Source organism: Antechinus flavipes, chromosome 3, assembly GCF_016432865.1.
Source record: "Antechinus flavipes isolate AdamAnt ecotype Samford, QLD, Australia chromosome 3, AdamAnt_v2, whole genome shotgun sequence".
Taxonomy (NCBI): Eukaryota; Metazoa; Chordata; class Mammalia; order Dasyuromorphia; family Dasyuridae; genus Antechinus; species Antechinus flavipes.
In genome coordinates this window covers 265,648,414-265,672,124 of record NC_067400.1, presented here as the reverse complement: position 1 = coordinate 265,672,124, position 23,711 = coordinate 265,648,414, and the positions used below count along the sequence as shown (strand labels likewise).

At 33.5% G+C, this 23,711-nt stretch overlaps 2 protein-coding genes across 3 annotated transcripts in view; one reads left to right on the top strand and one right to left on the bottom strand.

The window, feature by feature from the left end:
* SYTL5 (synaptotagmin like 5) overlaps positions 1-11,053 on the top strand; it is a 133,149-nt gene extending 122,096 nt beyond the window's left edge. Inside the window, exon 17 of the mRNA XM_051985042.1 lies at positions 809-11,053. Within this exon, the coding sequence (XP_051841002.1) occupies positions 809-951 (143 nt within the window). The 3' untranslated portion in view covers positions 952-11,053. The remainder of the gene's footprint in view (positions 1-808) is intronic.
* Positions 11,054-18,646: 7,593 nt separating this feature from the next.
* SRPX (sushi repeat containing protein X-linked) overlaps positions 18,647-23,711 on the bottom strand; it is a 103,213-nt gene continuing 98,148 nt past the window's right edge. For both annotated transcript variants that reach the window (XM_051985040.1, XM_051985041.1), the window contains 2 exons: positions 19,654-19,775; positions 18,647-19,247 (listed from right to left, as the gene is read on the bottom strand). In XM_051985040.1, coding sequence (XP_051841000.1) covers positions 19,067-19,247; positions 19,654-19,775 — 303 coding nt within the window. In that variant the 3' untranslated portion in view covers positions 18,647-19,066. The remainder of the gene's footprint in view (positions 19,248-19,653; positions 19,776-23,711) is intronic.

Below are 23,711 nucleotides of genomic sequence, written 5' to 3'. Positions count from 1 at the left end.
TTTGGACTTAGACTTAAGTTTGAATGGTTATGTATGACTGTTTAGGTTCACAATCTCCCAGGGTAATTTTAATCAGAAGCTTTGGAGTTAAATCCCATCTGACACTACCTATGTGACTCTGAATAAATCACTTAACCTCTCAGTAGCCTAGTCTCCTCATTTAAGGCTCAATAACTTCTTAAAATTCTCTAATTCTTTGAGAGATGATCCTTTAAGAGAATTTATATATGGGTAACGGGATTTTTGTCAGTTGTATGTGTGGTTTATCACTATGTTGTTGTCATATCTGAATACAGATTATGCTCCCAAAAAGTTAAGAAAAAGCCAGAACTAAGAATATGCAGGTGTTGAATAGAAACTTCACCTGTTTCTAGATCCCATTATCCTTTCAAAGAAACAATGTAGAGCAAAATTTTTTAAACTGTGGATCCCATATAGGGTATCATAGTTGAATGTGGACATCATGATGATTTATAATGAGTAAATATTTGATTTTGTACATATTTTATAAATCTATATACCCAAAGTCACATATAAATTTCTCGGGCAAAAAGGGATCACATATTGAAAAAGTTTAAGAAGCCCTGAAGCACAAATTGTAAATTTTGCTGAGTGAACAAGCATACACTATGGGGTCAATGATTATACAAGTGTATTGGAAGGAAAAATAGTTCCTATAAAGTTATCTCAAATGGATTAAAAAATGTATTAAAAGTAGCAAAAAGCAGTGAAAAGACTTGTATTCTGGCAAGGAAGACCTTTAGACTACTTGATAAATTTCCCACTGGTACACTTTTCCATTTTTCAGGTATGAGTCATGGGAAGGAGGTGGATTGGATGGATTCTCAGGGTGAAGAACAGCACCTGTGGCAGAAGATGGCAAACAGTCCCGGTGATTCTGTAGAAGGGGTACTGATGCTGAGATCCAGCATGGGAAAACGTAGACTCTAAGAGGAAATTGGGTCTGCCCAAGGTTGAGTTTTCAGCTGCCAGCCTGGCATCTCTGCTTTCTTAGTCTCCTGAAAATACCACGCCTGATTCCAGCCATTTCATTTCACACTGACATTTTGCACTTATGGATATTGGGAGAGACAAGGAAAGACTTCCATGTCCTAAATGTTTGGATGTTTTTGTTGTATGACTTACACAGCCCATGTATCTAAATGTGCCTGAGCCATCATTGTTTTCATTTACTGTTCAGACAAGTACCTTCTTTTCATCCTATATTATTAAAGAACAATTCATCCTTGGATTTCATACATTGAGAAGTTCAAGAGAAATAGTATAAGTTCACATGAAATTAGGATATAGGTATCAGGTTCCCCATCCTTTCCGGATTTGGTTTCTTCCAAATCTTAGGATAACCTAGGGTGGAAAGGCAAAGGCCACTGAGTTTAATAGGCATGATTTTTATAGAAGAAACTATTGACCACCTTCCCTTCTCTACTTGGAGTCCCCATGAAGTGAAAGAAGGGCTGGCAATTCTTAAAAGGCTTAAGCTGGGAGGTTGTGATGACCTATTAGTGACTCCTGGCATAAATATATTTGTCATCTATACTAACTTCAAAGAAGGCTAACATTCTACCCTATCTAGAGGGTTTATTTACATTCACTTTCTGGCAGTGACTTCCTTATTAAATGAAGAATTTTCAGTACCTGCTTTACAGAAAAATCCCAGGTATTTACCATAATCCTGTCCACCTCTTTCAGGATTCTAGAAAATGTGAATGTTCCCCAAAAGACAGATCCTATGAGGGTAATATAGATTGAACAGGTATCAGAGATAAATGTGTTATGGAGTTTTAGAGCATGCAGTGACTTCTATGACCTTCTAGTGCATTTTACAGATGAATAATTCAGAGAGATGAAACACAGTGAGGCAGAGGCAAAAGAGGGACCAGAATCCAAGGATCCTGGGACAGAGAACAGTTCAGAGCTTTCCCCCCTATACCAAATAGAATGACAGCACAATTCCCAGGAGGTACAGAAGGGTAGGACACCAAGGAGATAGGCGGGTGAGTTTGGTTGTTTGAATTCTGAACAGACATGAATATTGATATATTCAGGAATCTTCACCTGCCTCCTCTTTTCACCTTGGCATTCAACATTATCTAAGCTTATTTAAGGGCACATTTCATTTTGTCTTCACTTTCCAGCATCTACACATTGTGCCTGATACATAGTAGATGATAAATAAATACATGTTGATTGTGTGATTAATTTGTTCAAGTTGGGGAGGGAGGATGGATAGGGAAGGAAATAAGCATTTGTTACATGCTGACAGTGTGCCAGGCATTGTGCTAAGCATTTTATAAACATTGTTTCATTTAAGCATCACACCGATCCCAGGAAATATTATATCTTTCCCAGATACAATGTTAGCAAAAGCAATGTTTATATAAAGAAAAAGAACTGAATTAAACATCAGGAAAGCAGGATTTAGATGCACTTCTGTCCAGCTGCAAGACATTCTTTTCCTTCAGTTTGCTTAGCTACATAATGGAGAGAATAATACCTACCCTTCCTTTGTTGGATTTTGAGGATTATTAAGGTGCTTTAAAAAACAGAGGCCACTCTGTGCATCTAAGGTTGTGTTATTAGTAAATACATAGTTTGAAAAAGGCTAGACTGATTATCAGACCCACTCCAGAAAATTATTTAATTTTCATGTTCCTGACTTAGTCTTGAGAATTTAAGAAAGGACTTAGAGTATTTATAATACTAAGGTCTTGAACAGCACCATCAAAGGACATATCTCTTGCTTCTGGAAGACAGAAGCCAGACTATCCAACCTAATTTTATTTATTGGGTTTTCTAGTTAGCTCACATCCCTACTTCTTCATTAAAACAAAACATTACAAAGGAAAGTGATGAAGATGAGTTGCCTGCAGATCTGATTAAAGTTATATAGTTTTTACTTGAATTTTTAGAATAATATAAAGAAATAATGTAAAGAAAGAATAATGTAAAAAATAGTTGGTAGACTTTATGTAAATAGAAATTATCTCATTCTATAGAGATAAGAGACAGCTGGGTGGCTCAGTGAATAGAGAACCAGGCCTAGATCAGGAGGACCTAATCTGAATTCAAATCTGGCCTCAGATACATACTAGTGGTGTGACCTTAGGTAAGTTATTTCACATCTGCCTTAATCCACTAGAAAAGGAATTGACAAAGCACTCCAGCATCTTTGCCAAGAAAACTCCATGGACATAGGGTCATGAAGAGTTAGACATGACTGAACAACAACATAGAGTTAGAAAGGTGATCATTGTGAGATGCATGTGTTAATATTACTTTCTCCACTTCAAATGAGCAAGGGACTTTAAAACTTAAACTAAGCCCATAAGAAAACTTTGTCAGTAATCAGCCATAGATATAACTGGAGATGTTTCTGTATTTTGACATTTATAAAATCTCATCCACTAGATTTCTCTGTGACATGAAAATCAGACATTTTTAAATTAATGGTATATTAATGCCTACTCAGGCAGTACAAGGCACTATGAATACAACCAAAAGTGAGTCTCCAGGGACTTGGGAGAGACAAAGGAGGACCAGAATCACATCGTGTCAGAGAAGAGAAGGGCTTTAGTCATCTAATTGAATTCCCTCATTTTACAGATGAAGATAGTGGAATCATGAGAGATTAAGTAATTTGTCTTAACAATGCAAGATTCAAATACGGATATTCTGCTACTTCAGAGACTCAAGGTGCCTTCCATTGGGCTCTATTTTTTGGAAGCAATTGACAGATTGATCTTCAGATTTATGGTACTTTACATGATTCCCAAATATTTTAAAGGCAATGGTGGAGAAAACAGACAAATATAAAGAAGAGAAATAACCTTTATTCATGGGATATTAGATTAGATATGAAAGGCAATGTAACACAGTGGAAAGAGAGCCAGTCTGGGAATAAGGAAGAGTTGAGATCAAGGCCTGCTTGTGACAGTTACTGGCTCTGTGACCCTGGGTATATCATGTAAGCTGTCAGTGATACAATTTTTTAAAATTTTATTTATTTTTGTTTTTTGGTGAGGCAATTGAGTATAAGTGGGTCACACAAAAGTGTCTGAGGCTAGATTTGAACTCAGATCCTCCGGACTTCAGGTACTCTATTCACTGAGCCATCTAGTTGTCCCTGATATAGGCAGTTTTTTTTTTTTTTTAAGACCACAGGCCATAAACCAGAGGCTGATCTGAATTTCTTAACAGAAATTCCTAAATCATTAAAATCATGGGTCCAGATAACCCCATCCCAACCCCTAGACTAGATTTTGAACCTAAATCTTTCATCTATCTTTACTCTTTGGCCAGGCTTTCTGGAAGACAGACCATAACATAATGTTGAAAGATACCCCAGAAGCTATTTAGTTCAAATCTCTAGTTTAACAGATGAAGAAACTAAAGTGACATGTCCATGATGATATAGGTAGTTAACATTAGAGGGAACATTTCAATCCAGGTCTTCTCCTTCCCCATGTACTATGCTACCAGGCTATACTCTCTGTAAGTTGCTGTAAGATCAAATGACATCTGACATTTTCATGGTAACATCTAAACAAGCTTCATAATATAGGTCATCAGACTCTTAGAAGTTGAATTATAGCAGAGATACCTTGAAGCTAGTTTTGAAATTGTGTACTAATTTTTTTCTCCCCTTTCATATTGAATCAATCAAACAGTGAGCAAGCATTTGTGAATCAGACATAAATAGTGAGGAGCAGTCAGGTTAAAAGGGATATTGTCAGACTTAAAAAATATTTTTTTTCAAATAATCTTTCTGATAACTTAGAAGCACTTTATTATACTTGTAAGCCTTTCCTTTAAAAGAAGGCAGTATTTCACAACTTATGCTAATCCTGTTATTTAAATCATCCCTTTGAGTTTCATGTTCTCATAAACATTAAAAACACATTTTTAAAAAAAATCAAATTTGATTCCTTCAAACTTTTTTTCCATTAAAAAAAAAAAAACTCAACATATGAAATGTGTGATTCACCAATTCTTAATTGCTGTTTGACTAGATAAATAAATCTAAAGTCTGATTCATTTATAGTAATGTTAGATTTTGGCCAAAACATCTAGGTCAAAACATTCTGGGTACAGTTTTGGTTTTGGTGGTAAAAGGGAAGACCATAAAACAAATAAAAGTGGTCTTCAGGTTTAAGTGCAACATGCTCCTGGAGCCTGCATGTGAAAACACATTATCTTAAACAAATGTACATTTTGTCAATAAACAGACTTATGAACATGAATCTTTGAAAAGTGGATACTGTGTGTATATCTATGTATAGGCTACATGTGAATGCTATGTGAAGGAAAGGTAGCCATGCATGAGAAAACCCTGACTTTTGAACAGGTTAAACTTTGTGGGTATGAAGAAGTAATCACAATTGAGCATTTGTTAAACTACAAATTTTAATCTTAGTCCTCACTGAAATTTATTATTGTGTTTGATCTAGTCATGATTCATTTTAGTGAAAATGTTTCACTTAATGAAAGGACAAATATGACATACATACCTGAAAAAATCTAGTTATACAAATTATTTTTTCTAAATATCATTTTGATTCTATAGCTTTAAGAAAGCCATGATCCCTCTATCTGTCTCAGTCCTCTATTTTTACTTGATGGACATTTACTTCCCCAAGAACATAAAAGTTGTTTTATGTTTTAAGGAAGAATACTGTTTGGATGAATAACTTGTCTTAAAGGAATAAACATAGAAAAGTCTAGCTGGAAATCCATAAACACAAAAAGTTAAGAAGTCACAATGACTGGGTTCCAGTAACATAGAATAGAGAGAGATTTTGAGAAAACTTAACAACTCAATAGCTATCTCTCAAATAACTATAGAAATGATACATATGTACATATATAGAAAGAGGGAAAGAAAATTTAAAAATAAATAGGGAAAGTAACAAAGAAGTAAACCAAAGAAATAGAAATATTGTGCAACAAAAAAAGACAAAAGCAAAGATTCGAGGTGGAAAATAGAATTTATTAATATCAATAATGGCCTATAAAAAGCTAAAATTATTTAAATAATTTAATATAATTAATAGGAACACTTAAAGAAAAATAAAATTACAAATAAAATTTTCTTGAAATATATTAATTGATATAAATTAAACAATGAATTAAATAATATAATTAATTTTATTCCAGGATTGACTGGTCAAAGACAAACAAAAAAGCTCAAAAACTAACCAATTAGAAAAATCCTTAAAAGCTCCATAATAAGCAAGATGATAAATCTCGATGACAAGTTTGAAGAAAAAAGTAGTAGAACGAGTAGAATCACAACAAAAATTTCCACTGACCCACTATATTTTAGAAAATAACATATATCTACAGATTGACTCTAATTAAAGGATAGAATGCAGAATGACTCAATTCAAAGAACACTATCAATGCAGAACCTGACAACTTACACAAAAATTTTATCAAACTCTGAGACTCCAACAACAAAAAGATGATTTTTACAGAGAATGGAGAAGAAAAAAATCACATGACAAAAATCAACAATTTGAATTGCAATAGGAGTTTTCACCAAAGATAAGAAATAACATAAATTGCTGGAAGGTAGGGTTATTTTCCCCCAAAATCAAGAAAAACATCTATTTCACTTCACTTCAAAACATCTATTTAGGAAAAGTAAACATAAATTTTGACAAAATATATAATCATTTCAGTGCCAGTAAAAAATTTTTTTCAAGTACCAATTGTTTGTTAAGTACCAGTAAAAAAGAACTCAAGGAATTCATGGAGGAGTGATTTTAACATAGTATATGCCAAAATGCAAACCCAGCAATATGACAGAATATAAAACCCAAAGAGAATTTTACAATGAAAAGTTATTAGTTCCTAATTTGATTCATGTGAGGGTAATAATAAAATTTTTGTTTTAATTTGATATCTATCTCAATGTAATCATCATATAGTTATAGCATAGAATGTATTTATCTTTTTATCATCAACAACAGATGTATGTTTGTCATGTGCATTTTACAAAGTGAGATGACTGTGGACCATAAATATCAAATAAAAAATATTTAAGAAACTGTAAAGTGACAAAATTAGAACATCAGAAATATAACTAGAAATTTATAAATAATAAAAAATATAATAATCTGGTCAGAAGGCTACAAAAAATTATAGAAAGATGTAAATCTTGTTCTAAAGTTAGAAACATTACTAAAAAACTAGAAACCTATTTAGAAAGCTAAAAATATATTGAGGAACAGTTTCAAACATGGCTTGAAAGGTCCAGTTCAAGTTAAAAGTTAAAAAACAAAAGATAGAAACTTATAAAACCCTGAAGCAAGAAGACAACTAATACCATGACAAAACATAACATAGTGTAACATACCTGGAGATCTTTTTACAAAAGTTGTAAGTGAAGACTGTTTGGTTTCTATTAATACAGGTAAATAATCTTAAAATATAACCATTTAGGAAGAAGTGATGCTAGTAGGTTGACAATCTAGCCTCTGCAAAAGATGTTTGACTGTTCTGGCGGAATCCATTGCTTAGAAATATATCCTAATGTTGCTATTTGAAAGACTATTTCAGTATTTCAATGGATTCTGTCTATGAACATTCTGATTTGTCCTCACCCCCAATGATGCCTATCATCACCCATATACTTTTTCATTCTTTGTAGCTCTTGCCCATTTCCTTCTGTAAATCCTTGACAAGGGAAATCTCAACTTAAAATGCTAAAACTGCTAGATCTTTTGACATTTTGTGTATATCAGTGAAGGCATACAAAATAGTCATTAGTTATCCTTCATTCTTTCCACCTTACAAATCCATTTTCCTAATGATGATGTTCTTGATTCTGGTCCTCACATGCAATCCTTCACTGGTAATATGTTATAGCCTATTACACCCACCATATAATTTTGTATTGCCTTTTGGGTGACCCCATAACTTTAATTCTTCTAAGAGTGTAGTAGTCCATGACTCAACAGAACCAAGAGAGTATCAGTACATGCATCTAGGTCATATCTGTTGAAAGTATGAGGGAAAAAAAGCAAGCTTTTATAAATGATATTAATTAATAGCCCACATGTCATTTGATTTGATGTACTGATTTTAAATGAATCACATAACAGGAAAATTTATGTTCATCAAAGTAATATACTAGATCTTTAAATTTTTTAACTTTTAAACTTTTTAGAATTTACTAAACTTTCTTAGGACATTTGTTTCTACACTCAAAGGAAAAAGAAAAATATATTTTAAATAATATGTATTATTAGTAAGTGAAAGAATTGAATGAGCTAAAAACATTTTTCTTCTATTCATTACTTAAATATGAGAGATTCACTGATACTTTTCTTAATATTCAGACAGAACTTGACAGCAAGTATTATAATAATTTAAATTTGATCAATCAAAATCTAAATTTTAATTAAAATTTTAATAATTAAAAGTGAAATAGCAGATAATTTGCTACTAAATAAATGCCTCTTAAGAAGGGAAGAGAAACTAATATCTGGTTGAAATTTCATGTTCTGCTTTTATTCAGTTTAAAAAACTAAACTATTCTTTAAGTTCATCTTTCTGGAGTTTTCTGTTTTTAATTCAAAAAAATTTAGTGATGCTTCAGTTTTTTTCCAATACACCTCACTTTCCAATGCATACTAGAAGAAAGGGGGAGGAAAAGGGATAAGAAGAGAAGAAGAAAAAGAGATACTGACTATGTATTTATTTATTAGTATAAAAACTATATTTCCAAAAGAATTTCACAGATGAGAAAACAGACCTCAGAGAAGTTAAATAAATTGTCAATATCACCTAAATAGTAAATATGGATACTGAGACCCCTGCCCAAGACCTCAGACTCCATTCTTCCCTCAGGTCATTGTGTTTTTTTATAGATAAGCTTTTTCAGGGGTATAATCTATTGAGAATGATATGTCTTTTTAAATTAACACCACTTTGGAAAATGAATAAATTTATCTTTTCATTAAGTAAAGTAGAGGCATTGCTGTGAATACTAGAAGATAGAAAAAGGGGAAAATTTTACAGCACTCCACAATTCTTTCTCAATTAAAACTCTTACTCTAACCTCTTCTTGAGTCACACATCTGCAGATTTCTTTGATTTCAAGGCTTCATTGAAATAATAACTAATTTTAAAGGGGCTTTAATGCCTTTTAGTAGAAACTAGGATGCAAAGTTGGAAAAAAAATTAAAGTTCACTCTAAGGAAACAGGTGAGAAAAGTGGTATGACTGACATGTGAATAGTCCAGTTCTTTTCCCAAATCCTCTAGTCTCCAGTGTTTAATAGAAAGCCTGGCATATAGTAGGTACTTAATCATTTTTTTATTGACTGACTGACTTTTTCCCTAACCCTGATTTTTGAACCAACTAAAAACCTTTTCATATCATGCTCCTCTAAGAGATGTTCCAAGGATAAAAAATTTTCCCAGAGAATCTAGAAATTTGTCCTATGAAATGCTTTTGTACTACTTACAAAAGTGTAAGGGTTAAAAATTTTGTTTATTTTAAGCAGTCTTTTTCCAATCCTTGGATCCAACCCATTAAGTCCTGTTGCCTATAATGCTGTCTAGTAAGTCTCAGGGCTTCCTGTTTCTCTGAACAGCAGTAGTGGGAAGGTCCTTGACTCATGTGGACCACTGGTCCCCTCTTTCCTGTGTCTGAGCTTAAGTGGAAAAGCCTGATGCTCAGAAGTTGAAGAGTTGATGGAGCCTACTATAGTAAAATGAGGGCACATAACTTGGAGACAAGATTATCAATTTGTTGAAAACATAATGGGCTTACTTAGAAACCCTAGAGCAAAGGCATCATACTCAGGCATGAGAAATTCCTAGAGTGCTGCCAACCAAAATAAAATTCAACTGGGAAATGTTTAACAAAATTAATAAAATATAATACAATAGATAAATAATGTTAATTTTGTAATTTTTCTAAGTCAATATGCTGTCTGGATATTTCTACTAAGTCTGACACCATTGCCCTAGAAAATCCACAAAGAAACATTGACATGTTTCAATAAAATAAAGAATAAAAAATAAATTCACAAAAATTTTAAGATAACAAGAAAATCCAGAATGAAAGGAAAATATTCACAAATTACAAAATGTATGAAATATTTATCAAAAGACACTCAATATATAAAAACATATATAAAAACCACTTTAAGACACTGATCTTGACTGAAATTTAAAAGGATGATTGCTCTAGACCAAAGATATCAAACATCCACGGTGGTCCACACCATTCCCAGTGTAGACTGGAACAAGTGAAAATATAATTAGGAAATATTTAGCAAAACAAATTTTAAAATGCAATAGAATGTAGATTATGTTGACATGTATTTTTTAAATCAATAAGCAGCCTGATCGCAACTATTGTGACACAATCTCCATTTGAGTTTGACACTAGATCCTGCCCAAAATCTGAAACACTTAAAGCCAAATTTACTTCTCTTTCTGCTCTAGTCCTTGACAACTGCATGTTTCTCCTTAAGTTGGAGATACACTATTGCCTGAAATCTTGGAGACTATATATTTTTTGTAATGTAACCAAAATATTTTGTTGTTGTTGTTTTGTTTATTGTTGGTGGTGTTCTTTTTGTTGTTTTGTTTTAGATGCAAAAGGAAAATTAAGGAAGACTTTTCAAGCAACATTATATTTCTCCTCTCAAATACACATGAGATAGTGTATTTCCTTCTCTTATATTTCCTAACCATTTGCTTGTATTACTTTGTGTAAAGTAAAGCAATAGTATCATCTAATATAATGTGACATTTGTATTTCTGAGATTATATGTAGTCTGTGTAATTTACTTGACCCAGTTTGTTAAGACATACACTGTAGTTGTTACATATAATGTGATTTCCCTCTTGGTTAAATTCACAGTTCTAAAATGCTTCTGTAATGTGCTTCATTATAAATTATTTATTTCCTTTGTGATGAATAGTCTGTCACCTTATACTCATGTTTTGTTTTTTTTTTTTTTTTTTTTTGGCCACCAGAAAAAAATAACAATAAACATGCTGATTGCGCAAAATATTGGTTGATTAGTTGTCTGGTTTTCAGTCTTGAAGAATTAAGGCAATCGTCTTTATTCTTCTCCTTATTAATTGCAGTGAGCTTTTTGTGTTTTGAGAACCAAAAATGTGAGTGGTGCTAAACCACCCACATATAAAGGAAATGGCAAAAATGGCCAGAGATACCCAGAACCATTTTAAGTTGCAACAGAGGACAATTCAGATGATCACTTTGTGGAAGAGCCCAAGTTCTTTGCTGTTGCTAGGATCCTGGCTATTCCATTTCCTATTTTCACTTTCTGTTCTTTCTCTCCCTTTATGTCCTCCTTCTTTGTCTTGTTTGCTTCATTCTACTACTCCCTTTCTGGAGGTGTTTTGGAGTTTCCTCTAGTTACCCTAAAATTATTTTCCTGGGGAACCATAATTGGATCTTACCTTAACTATTTAATTCAATTAAAAAAACATTTTTAAGCATTTCCTAAGCAAAACACTGTGCTAGATGCTGTTGATACAAATACAAATATGAAATAGTCCCAGGTCTCAAGGGGCTTATATTCTATAATTACAATATGTATATAATAGCTAAATAAATGTAAGTAAGTAATTTCAAGGAGCAGATAGCACTAATAGAAGATATGATCAGGAATCAGGATCAGGAAAAGGTTCCTGAAGTAGTAAAGATGGGCCTTGAAAGATGCTGGAATTCTAAAAGAAGGAAGGAAGAAGGGAGTATATTCCAGGCATGGGGACAACCTGTACAAAGACGTGTAGATGGGAAATAAGGCTGCTTGTCCTTCATTCTCAAAGAAGACCAAAGACATCAGGAGAATGATGTCTTTATTGGCAAGTGAATTGGATTTAAGTGAGACAGCACTGTGCAGAGTCATCTGGTCTTCTCCAGAAGCACTGGAATAGACTGGCATTATATATGTAAGGACAACTGGTTTGGCCTCCCAATGAAAAATGGTATGTTTAGTTCAAGGAACAGTAGTTGGCATTTAAAGACTTTTAATATCAAACAAGATGCTCCTCCACTGAGTATCCCTCTGGTTTCCCTTTCTCCACCTCCCAGTTTTCCTACTTCCTTTTGTGCAAGTCATCCTCCTCATTAGATTGAAAGTTCTTTGAGAGTAGAAACTAATTTTCTTTTTAAAAATTACATCTCCAGCACTTAGCACTGTGCCTGACATATAATAGGTGCTTAATAAATATTTATTAATTTCAATGGAGTTGAATGTGATGGTATTTACCTACATACACATACATACATATATACATATGTGTGATATGAATTCTAAACTAGCTTATTCCCAGGAATTGCTAAAGCAAGCCCTTCCTATTCCTTTATTAAGCATAATCAGGACAGTTCTTTCAGACTTCTGTTTATATGGATGATGAAAAGCCAAAACTTTCATCAACCTCCATTGTCTCAATGATGTGAGGCCAAAACTCTTAATCAGATCGTCCTCTCTGAGACTGTTTTATTTAGCATATTTTTAGACAATTCTGGGACCTGTTCTGTCAGATGGATTCCACCTGGTTCCTCTTTGAACCCTCTCTGACCTCTCCCCAGTTCCTCCCTGGTTCCTCCTCTTACTCCTTAGATCCTGCCTCTGCTCCCCTGAGACTTTAAAAATTGTGTTCCCCCAAAAACAAATTGCTTATTCAGTGTGACTGCCTTACCTAGTTGTATTTGCTTGAGTCTATGAAGCTATTTCACATAATATAAAATGGCATACCTGTGTAACCTGTGATGGATGCCTATGATATAAATTCTTTGTGTAGATTGAACTATTATGCTTGCCCAGATCAATTTCATATTAGTACTTATGATACTTTTGCTACTAGTTTATCTGTATATATTGTTATTACTTTATATATAATTCTCTCTCTTCTTTCCCTCTTTCTCTTCTTATCTTCTCTCCCATCATAGGCAAATATGTATATGTGTGTACGTATCTGGGGTAACTAGGTAGTGCAGTGGATAGGGACTGGAGTCAAGAAGATTCATCTTCCTGAGCTCAAATCCAATCTCAGTTACCTTACATACTGTGTGACCCTGGTCAAGTCACTTAATCCTGTTTGCCTCAGTTTCCTCTTCTGTAAAATGAGCTGAAGAAGGTAATGGCAAACTATCCAGTATCTTTTCTAAGAAAACCAAAATGGAATTGTGAAGAACTGGACTCAACTGAACAACAGACTAACTGGTTTCTGAAGTCCCGTTCAGTTCTAGAATTCTGTGAGTCTGGAATAAGAAACCTGATTCATCCTAATAACACCAATGCTACTTTAAATAGGTTTCTCTCTATATATATTTCTGTCAGATCTAACAAATAACACATTTAGGGACTGTTTATAAGATGTTCTGAGGCAAAACTTAAAGCTCTTTATAAATACCAGCAGTTGTTCCTGATTTTTATGTTTTACCAGCAATCTGATCATTAGGACCTAGTGTTGCTATTTTCCCCCTCCTTAAAAGTTTTTATGTCCTTGAAAAAAGATATTGATTTTCTGTGGTTACACAGAATTTACTTTTTTCTGTTTATACTGTTCTTAAAGAGAGTATCTGATCAAAGGGCCAAAGGAGCACTTCATGGAGAAACATTCATCTCTTTCCAAGTCATGCTCTAGTGCTTTGATACTCGGCTCCCTTTACCTTTCCAATGTATAAGCATTCTCTACATGATACAAAATGACAATATTTTTCTCTTTGGGATTTTCGGTATTGAAGTTATAGATTATCCAACTTTGTCCTTGAATTTGGAGGTGTATTCCTATTTTCCAGAGAAGACATCTACATACATCTACATATTCTCTTTTCCTTTCCCTCTCCCTCTCTTCCTCCTCCCTCCTTTCTTTCCTTCCTCCCTCCTTCCCCCTTCTCTCTCTCTCTCTCTCTCTCTCTCTCTCTCTGTATGTGTGTTTTTCTCTCCCTTCCCCTTTCTCTTCTTCTTCTTTCTCTCCCCCACTCCCAGCAAAATGCTTAATAAAGGAAAATGAATGAGTAAGTAAATGAAAAGCAATGAATATCTACTATAAGGTTAAATTTAATTCCATAAAAATAACTTAGAAGATACCCAGATGTCCAAGTGAGAGTCATTCAAGTCATTCAAATGTGATCTGTGGCCAGAAGGATGATTACAGCTTCAGTTCCATTTAAAATTCATTTATTCATCTCAGAACACTGTGACCTAAGTACAGAGTCTTTCTGGAGGGAGGAGTGCCATTTCCCATTTGTTCAGTGCACTCTGAAATGATTTTGAGCCTTATACATAGAAATAAATCTTCCCAGACTTTTAAGATTGTCCATAGACCAAATGAGAAAACAATTCATTAAATCACTGGCATTGACTGAAATGCAACTTAAGAAATTAAAGTAATTGATATTTATTCTAATAAATGTCATTTCTTACTGCCACAAACTCCTTTAGTGTAACATCATTCAACAAATGGATTACTGAATAACAAAACGCAGCACTTTGAAATTATTGCTATGTCTTTAACTATATTTTAAATTCTGATTTGAATATGGGTCAGGGTTTCATAACACCATTTTTTAAAAGTTTCTTTAATGAAAAAAAAAGGACATCTAGGTGGTACAGTTGCTAGAGTGCTTGATTTGGATCAAAAAGACTCCTCTTCCAGCGTTCAAATCTAACTTCAGAAACTTATTATCTGCCCTCATAAAGTCACTTAACCCCCTTTTTGCCTTGATTTCCTCATCTGAAGAAGGAAATGGCAAGGCATTCCAGTATCTTTTCCAAGAAAACCCTATATGGAGTCAAAAAAAGTTGACCATGACTGAAACAACTGAATAATTTTTTTAAAAATCCTCTAGAAAATTGGTATTCATTGAGTCAGCCTTGTTTTAATGTACTTTCACCAGTACATTGCAAATCAAGTACCAAAACTTTGGATATCAAATCATTTCTTTTTACTGTCTTGAGTAACCTCATATTTTCTGTCTCCCCACCCTTTCCATTTCTCATTTCCCCCCACCTTCCCCTAAAAAAGAAAGATCTTGTCCTTTCCTTATATCACCATGTCAGTTCCTTTCTCTCTGTTTGTCGGTCTCTGTCTCTGTCTCTCTTTCTCTGTCTCTGTAACTCTGTCTCTGTCTCTGTCTCTTTCTCTCTCTCTGTCTCTCTCTCTCTCCTCCTCTTCCTTCTCCTCCTCTTCCTTCTTCTCCTCTTCCTTTCTCTCTTCCTTTTTCTATTACCAAAACATTTTAATGATCACTCCTTTGCCATATAATTTGAAATCCGATACAAATCACCCATTTATTTTCATTATCAACTTTAAAATTATTGACCTTTTGTTCTTCCATGTGAATTTTATTATTATTCTAGCCCTACACAATATTTCTTTGGTAATGCAATTGGTTGAGCACTGCTTAAGTAATCTTTTAAGTAGACAAAAGTAAAATCTTTGTCCTTTTTATTATCTTGGTCTAACCTAGCCATAAGCAATCAATGTTACTCCAATTGTTAATATATCTTTTTATTTCTGAAAGCAGTGTTTTATAGATGGACTTATATAGTTTCTGAGTGCATCATGGTGGCCCTCTCAAATACTTTATAGCTACTACAATTTTTTTTTTTGAATGAGATTGTTTGCTAGTCTCCATTGGGTTTTGTTGCAAACACATAAGAATCAAAGTATTTTTGTGGACTTATTTCATATTCTGCAACCTTGCTGAATTTATTCCTTCAGTTAATTTTTGATTGATTCTTAATGCTATTGCTAGGACTATCTTAATAGTAATGGTAGTAATGGACATCTTTGCTTTACCCCAGATAATGTTGGAAAAGCCTCTAACTTTGCTTCATTGCCTATATTGTTTTTTCCTTGATATAGATAGACAGTACCTACTACATCAAGGAAATGTCTATTTATTCCTATCTTTTCTAAAGTTTTTAACATAAATTTAGTTGATTTCTATTATAAATCCAACCTGGTCACAGTGTAAAATATGTTTTATATGTTGTAGCTCACTTGCTCATAATTAAAAATTTTGCATCAATGTTTTTAATTTGTCTTCTTTCTTTGCTTTGTCATTGCTTGCCTTACATAGCAAGACTATATTTGTGTCACAAAAAAAGTTGGAAATGTATTTTCTTTCATTATTACTGCAAATAATCTATATAGTAGATGTAACTATTCCTTGAATGTTTAATATAATTTACTTGTAAATGCATCAGGAGCTGCAGGGTTTTTTTTTCTTTCTCATTTATGATTTGTTCAATTTCTTTTCCTGATTTTGAGTTTTTAAATAGTCTGGTTCTTTTCCTAGTAATCTGAATATTTTATATTTTCGTGACTATTTATCCATTTCCCCTACATTATCAGTTTTTGTTCGCATATAATTGGACAAAATGATTTCAAATACTCTCTTATATTTCTTCTTCAATTGCTGTGTTTCCCTTTTTTCCTTTTTGATACAACTTTGTACTCCTCTTTTTTAAAAAAATAAGATTAGTTAACTTTTAATCTATTAGTTTTTATTCTGAAAAACTCATAGATTTTATTTATCAATTTGCTCCCAGTTTTATGAAATCATTATTGCTGTCTCAGATATTAGGGTTCATCCAAGGTATTTGAATGAACTAGATTTTGCTCTAATACCTCATTTTAACTCAATGTGAACAATTCTGTGTAAATTTTTATGTTTAAGTGTATTGCTTGAAAAAAAAACAGATTGTCAAATTTTATCTTTTAATCCATTCTGCTATCTTCTTCCATTTCACAAATGAGTTCATCCTAGCCATAGTCAGAATTATAATGGTTAAATAAAGATTACTTTTCCATTTTGTTCTCTTGTATTTTTCTACTCTGTGCCAATTTTAACAATAAGAATGTGGCAAAAGAGGAGGGAAATTGTTTTACACATCTATCTATAAATGACATAGTCTGATTCCCCTATCATAGGCCTTCTCTTCTACTTGCCCACCTTTGATCCCAGTTTTCTATTTTTCTTCCTTTCCCTTTAATTCTTTTTTTTTATATTTTTATCTCCCACATCTGAGTTATTTTTTGCTTATGACTAAGCTCTTACTATGCTATCCTCCATTTTGTACCCATCCTTTCCCCTCTTTTGCCCCTACACAAACAAGAAAACATTTAAAAGGTACTAATTAAATAGATGGAGAAGAAAAGGTAGAAGCTACTAGCTGATACAGTGGAGAGAGTGCTCAGTCTTAATATTGGAAGACCTGCGTTTAAATCTGGCTTTAGAAAGTGATTAGCTATGTGATTCTGTGCAAATAATTTAGCTTCTGTTTGTTTCAATTTTCTCAATTCTGAATGGAGATAATAATGGCATCTACCAGCCAGGGTTTTTGTGACAATCAAATGAGATAAAATTTGTAAAATACTTAGCATGGTACCTGGCATGTAGTAGGCGCTTGATAATTTTTTTCTTTTCTTCCTCTTGTTTTTTTCCTGTCTGACTACTCTTTGGGTAAGAAATAGAATACTATAAAACTTATAAAGCTCTTCATGGTCATTCTTCATCTGGAGTCAACATATTGCCTCCATTACTTTGCTTCTTTGTCTTTTTCATTTCCTGCTTTTTGGTAAAGATGTTCCATAGACAGCCATGAAATTTTGAACTTTGAAAAGTCAGAATGTCAAACCAACAGAGGTCTGAAAATTTGAATTAATGCCATGTTTTGTGGCCAGCCAAGAGGGTGCACAGAAAAGTCCCTATTAAGCTACTTGAGCTGGCATAGACTGAAAGCAGCAAAGAGGGAGCTAAAGCAATCTCATCATCCTCTGGTCTGTCTGCTCCACGTCTACATTTTCTGTCTTGTACCCCTGAGTATAACTCTCCTCTGAAATCCACTCAGTGAATGACCAGTCCTTTCCTGGAGCCACCATAATCATAGACATGCTGCTTCTTCCCTCCTACCTCATTTAGCGAACACAAAAATTTAGTAAAGGCTGGAATATAGTAGGCACTTAATAAATAAATAAATAAATCTATCTATTTATTCCAATGCTATATAGAATTTGGAAATAAGTTTGGTAGAATGAATGCTAGGCAAGAAATGATTTAAGTTTTGAACTCCATCTTCTCAGAAAGATGTAAGGTAAAATATGCTCTCTGGTGATGAGGATAAATAATCTTGCTATATGTCAGAATAATATCCCTTTGTAAAAGCATATGAATGTGTTTGCTGGTTAAGTAGAATTGAGGCATGCATCACTGGTACTGAAAGTGAACAAAATACACTAGAACTGAGGCTCAGGCTGATAGCATTAGAGAATGATAGCCCATAGTCAATCAATAAACATTTTTAGTATATACTGTGTGCCAAACATTTTGAAAAGCACTGGAGATAAAGAAAAGGACAAATAACTATCCCCATGAATTCAAAATCTAAGAATGCCTCAATGATATACCAAAAACTCTAAGAAGAAGATGTAGTTTCTTTACTCTGAAAAAATGAGACTAAGACTTCTACTCTAATCTTCTCTGTCTCTATCTGTCTCTCCTCTCCCTCTCTCTTCTTCTTTCCTCCCTCTCCTTCTCAAAAAACCCAACTACAGTTTGGGTGCTTACACGATCAATGGTAAGTCTACACATGCAAAGTGAATTTCAAAATACTCAATTCTGAATTTGCCCCAAAATATTTTATTAATAAAAGTTTCAATTAAAAAAATACAATGTAAGATAGTTCTATTATGCAGTGAATGAAATGTTCCAGATTTGTGTGTTACTATAGTCTATAAAATTCTGTACAAGGTCACTCACTTTAGTGAGATAAAGGTGCAAGGAGGGTGTTATGAGGATAGAGAGGGTTAGAAACTCTAAATTCTGTTATTAGTATGAAATTCTCCAGAGATACCAAAAAGTACAAAAAAATTAATGTTCATTTTCAGATGTAGAGAAGCTATATAATAAAATAAAAATTTTAAAATTACAAAAGAAATCTGTACATCAGTGACATCTTTAATGGCATGCTTTGGGTATTATGTAGGCAGGAAAATAGAGTTCATTCATCAATCAGAAATTTCTGGTTTTGCCATTATCAGTTGCATGCCTGGCCCATTTCAGCTTGTAAAACCATCTCTTCTTTTCGCAAGGGGAAAGTGTCAATCAGGTTGAAAAGGGATACTGGCATCACTATAGACATGTAGCGTTCTTTATCCATGCCGTGCTTATCCACTAATAATATACTGAAGGTGTTAAGAGGAATCCGCAATAGCAACCTGAAACCAGACAAAGCAAAAACTGGGTCAGAGGTCCAATTGATGAGAATGTTCTGGTATAGCATATACATATATGGAACTGGAGCCTGGAATCAGGGAGGCTCATCTTTCTAAGTTTAAGTTTGGCTTCAGACTCTTACTACCTGTATGATTTTAGGCAAGTCACTTAACCTTGTTTGCCTCAGTTTCTTCATCTGTAACATGAGCTGGAGGAGGAAATGGCAAACCACTCCAATATTTTTGCAAGAAAACTTCAAATGAGTTATGAACAGTGAGACATGACTGAAAAATAACTGAACAACAACATATATAGATGTTGATTGCTACTTCCTTGATTAGATATACAAGTGAAACAATTTCACTGAAAAGACTAGAAAAAGATAATTTAGGAATGATTTTTTCTTACCTGAGCTGTAGGGTAAGTCCTGGAGGCATGATCCTCATGCCTATTCTTCCTATGAGGGTTGGATATGTGCCAACCAATTCAATAACTGTAATGTGCCTTAGGTCCAGACCACACTGTGATTGCTGAAAAGGTCAACATGAGAAAGAGGAATATTTTTAGGAAAAGAGGTCTTTAATGTCAAGAGAAAAATGGACAAAGAAAAAAGTTGTCACTAAAGGAAAAGAATTTTCAAGTTTACAAGTAGAGGCAAGTAATCAAATTATCACTTGTTAAATTGCCAGGTCCCTAGGTGCTAGGAGTACAAAGACAAAAATCAAACAATCTGCCTTTACGAGCTTAAATTTTATCAAGGGTGACAACCTACATATATGGAGAAAGCATTAATTCCTGATACCTTGAGGGCATCAGGAGAAAGAGATCAGGAACGACTTTATGATGAATGTGGTATTTGGACTAAGTCTTTAAAGGAAGTAAGGAATTCTAAGAGAGAATGAAGTTCCAAGTCACAGAGTCAGGAGGAATATCTGTCCTGTCTAAGGAATAGCAAAAGGCCAGTTTGATTGGATCATGGAGTTTCTGAAGGAGAATAATGAAAGTAACAAGACTGGAAACAGGAAAAGATCAGATTGTGAAGTTACTTTAAATGATGAATAAGTTAATTTATATTGACTTAGGAAGTAGATAAACCCCAGACCTCTGATTTATTATGTGTGTGTGTGTATATATATATATATATATATGTATATATATATATATATATATATTTATAATTATAATGAGTAGAAGTAATCCCCAAATACTTTCTTACAAGCCATGGTAAAAAAAAAATGCTATCCACATCCAGAGAGAGACTGATGAACTCAAAGTAAAGACAGAAACAAACTTTAAAAAAAATTTTATTTTTATTGAGTTTTGTTTTGTGCTTTCTTTTGTAACATGACTAATATAGAAATGCATTTTGCAAGACTTCACATGTATAATCTATATCATGCTGCTTGACTTCCCCAAGGATGAGAAGAGAAGTGTGAGAGAGATTTTAGAACTCAAAATTTTAAAAATTGAATGTTAAAAAATGTTTAAATGTAATTGGAAAATATTTAATGAAATAAAATATATTAAAATACTTTCCTATGAATCATAAAATCATAGATTTAAAGCAGCAATGAACTTTACATGTCATCTAATCCAACCACCCTTATTTTCCATATTAAACTTAGCTGAGGCCCAAAGGAGTTAAATGCCCAAAATAACATCAGTAGCAACAAAGACAAAATATGAATCAATATCTTCGACCTCCAAAAACAGTGTTTTTTCCCACTGGGATTCAATGAAAAGAATTTGGCTTTTAGGGTTATTTGTAAACTTAAACAAAATGGTAGCTTTGGGGTTTGTGTCTAGAATTGGAGAAAACTCCATGGAGCTAGATGTCTTTAAAAAAAATATATTAAAACTGTCTTAGAGGATCCTAAGTTTGACTTTGCAAAGAAAGGAGAAAATGTTTCTGAATTCTTATTTTTTTTAAAGTTCCAATCATAGAAATTGATCCTAAGAATAAGACTGAAAAACACAGGTCCCCACAAATTTTGCCAAGTGATCTGATGAGCACTTTCCCTGGCAATGGAGTGGGGGGGGGGAGGAAGGGGAGAGAAAGTCACTGGAACAGGTAAAATAGATTTTTAAAAAGGGAAGTAAAAATATCTTCAAATAAATACCATTTTATTTTCAAACCATATATATTGCCATAGCCCCTATTCTGGACAAGAAAGTCTGTGGTCTGATTTTGAGACAGTCTCTGCTCATAAAAGGCCTGCCTGGAATTTCTGCATTAATGGATTCACTGAGTTTAGGCTTTTAGGCACCTGGGAACTCTGTTTCTAATACAAATGACACATTAAGCTGTTCACAGAATGAATGCAAAGTGTATTATTAAAACATCTAGCAACAAGAGACAGAAATAGTGAGCCTTGCTAGGTGGGATAACAGAGAAAGAAGAGATCAAATCTTTGGGTGTTAACAGAGTTATAAATATCTTTGTTGGCAGGAATAATGAAAATATAATAAATGTTGGAAGGATATTGGGGATCAAACATCTTCTATCACACTTCTGCTGAGTCTGGACCTGATTAATATGGAAGATCCCAGAACTAAAAGGAGTAAATGGAAGGAATCTCTGAATCAATATGTCATGTTCATAGAGCTAAAGAATTCCAGCTTTGAAAGGGAAGAACTTCTGTAGTCATCTAAACAAAAAAGTCAGATAAAATTATCTTCTTTCCTAGAAGATTTTAAGTGAGTACAAAAAAGTCACTACTTTCAAAGGTAGCCCACTCCACTTTGGGATAATTCTAATCATTTCTGCTTTTATATCAAACCTAAATTCGTCTTTTTGTAATTTCTCCCTATTGGTCCAGTTCTGTCGTGGGTAGTCAAACAGAATAAATGTAATCCTTTCTTGGAATAGCCCTTCAGATACCAGTAGCTAGACATTGGCTGAGGCTTAAGGACCGGAACCAATAACCTCTAGGTAATCACCATTCTAAAAAGACCTTTACTTGCAATAGATAGATAGATAAATTGAATATATAAACAGATGAATGAATAAATAAATCAATACTAAGTATTCTGCTTAGTACTTAGAAATGGTGTTTAATAACTAACTCAGAATGTCTACATTTAAGCCTCTCTAACAATACTATTTTATAAAGCAAAAGCAATTAAACATTTAAGCATAAGCTGTTTATTACCTATTTAATTAAACCCAGCCAACATTTACAGAGTAACTAATAAGTCAGAATCGGGAGTTATGTGCTGGGGAAATGGAAAGATAATCCCAACATTGTCCTTACAGACATGAAGTTTATGAAAATAAGAAATAAAATAAAAATATCTAGCATTTATACAGTGCTTTAAGATTTGCAAAGTACTGTATATACTTTCTTTCATATATTATACATTTATTTCACAACAATCTTGGAGGTAAATATGATTTATCCTCATTTTACAGGCAGGAAAATTGAGGCAGAGGTTAAGTGCCTCACCCAGGATTATACAGATAGTAGGTATTTGAAACAGGATTTAAATTCAGGTCTTCCTGACTGTAGGTCCAAACTCTACTCACTCTACTACCTTGCTGTCTAGGGAAGGAAATCAGGGATCATCTAGTCTAACAGGCTTATTTTTTCATGAGGAACTTGAACAAGGTGACCTGCCCAATTTTACATGGCTAATTAGTGACAGAACCAATTGCTCAAACCACCATTTCATGCTGCTCCCTCTCTAGGGTTATATGACATAAACATCAACCTCAAGCTGGGTGTCAAAGAAACTCAAGTTATAAAGGCAACATCAAGTCAACCATATTGGTCTCATAACCATTAGCTCTGCTTCTGAGCCTCCTGCTTTTCACTTCTCCAATGAATCTGGCTTCTAAGAAAGAACCAAATTCAGTTTTATGGTTGGGAAACAGCTCTTCAGAGATTTATATTTGATTTTTGTTTCAAGACTGAAGAAAAATATGAATTCCAAGTTATATCAACACTGAAAGGAAGAGTACTATTATGTCTTTTGAAAAACCACTAAGACATATTAGGATGTTCTATCAGTTGATCTTATCCAGAACAATACACATTGATTGTACCCTTTGTCAATAACAAATTCTGGCTTCTTCTTTTAGTCATATTGTTTATCCTCACCATATATCAACAGTTCCAAGTAAGTGCTACAAGTTCTTATCTTTTCATATTATTCAGGATGTGGTATTTTTTAGATTCTAACATGGTCAAGGTCCCACAATTGATAGATGTACATGATTCATCAAAGCAAACAAATAATTCTTCTTTGAATTCTATTTATGCCTTTGTCAGTACTTACACTAAGCTGTTAATTCTTTGTAAGCAATGAATATATCATGTTTATCTTTTTATCTCTCCTGGCCACCACTAAAATCCTGTTCTAATGCCTCATTGTGACATGAAGTTAGCTTCTAAAAGCTAAGCCAGCAGAACACAAAATATAAAAGTTTTAGGAAAGGGCCAGTGGAATTTGTGGTTGTCATCTAA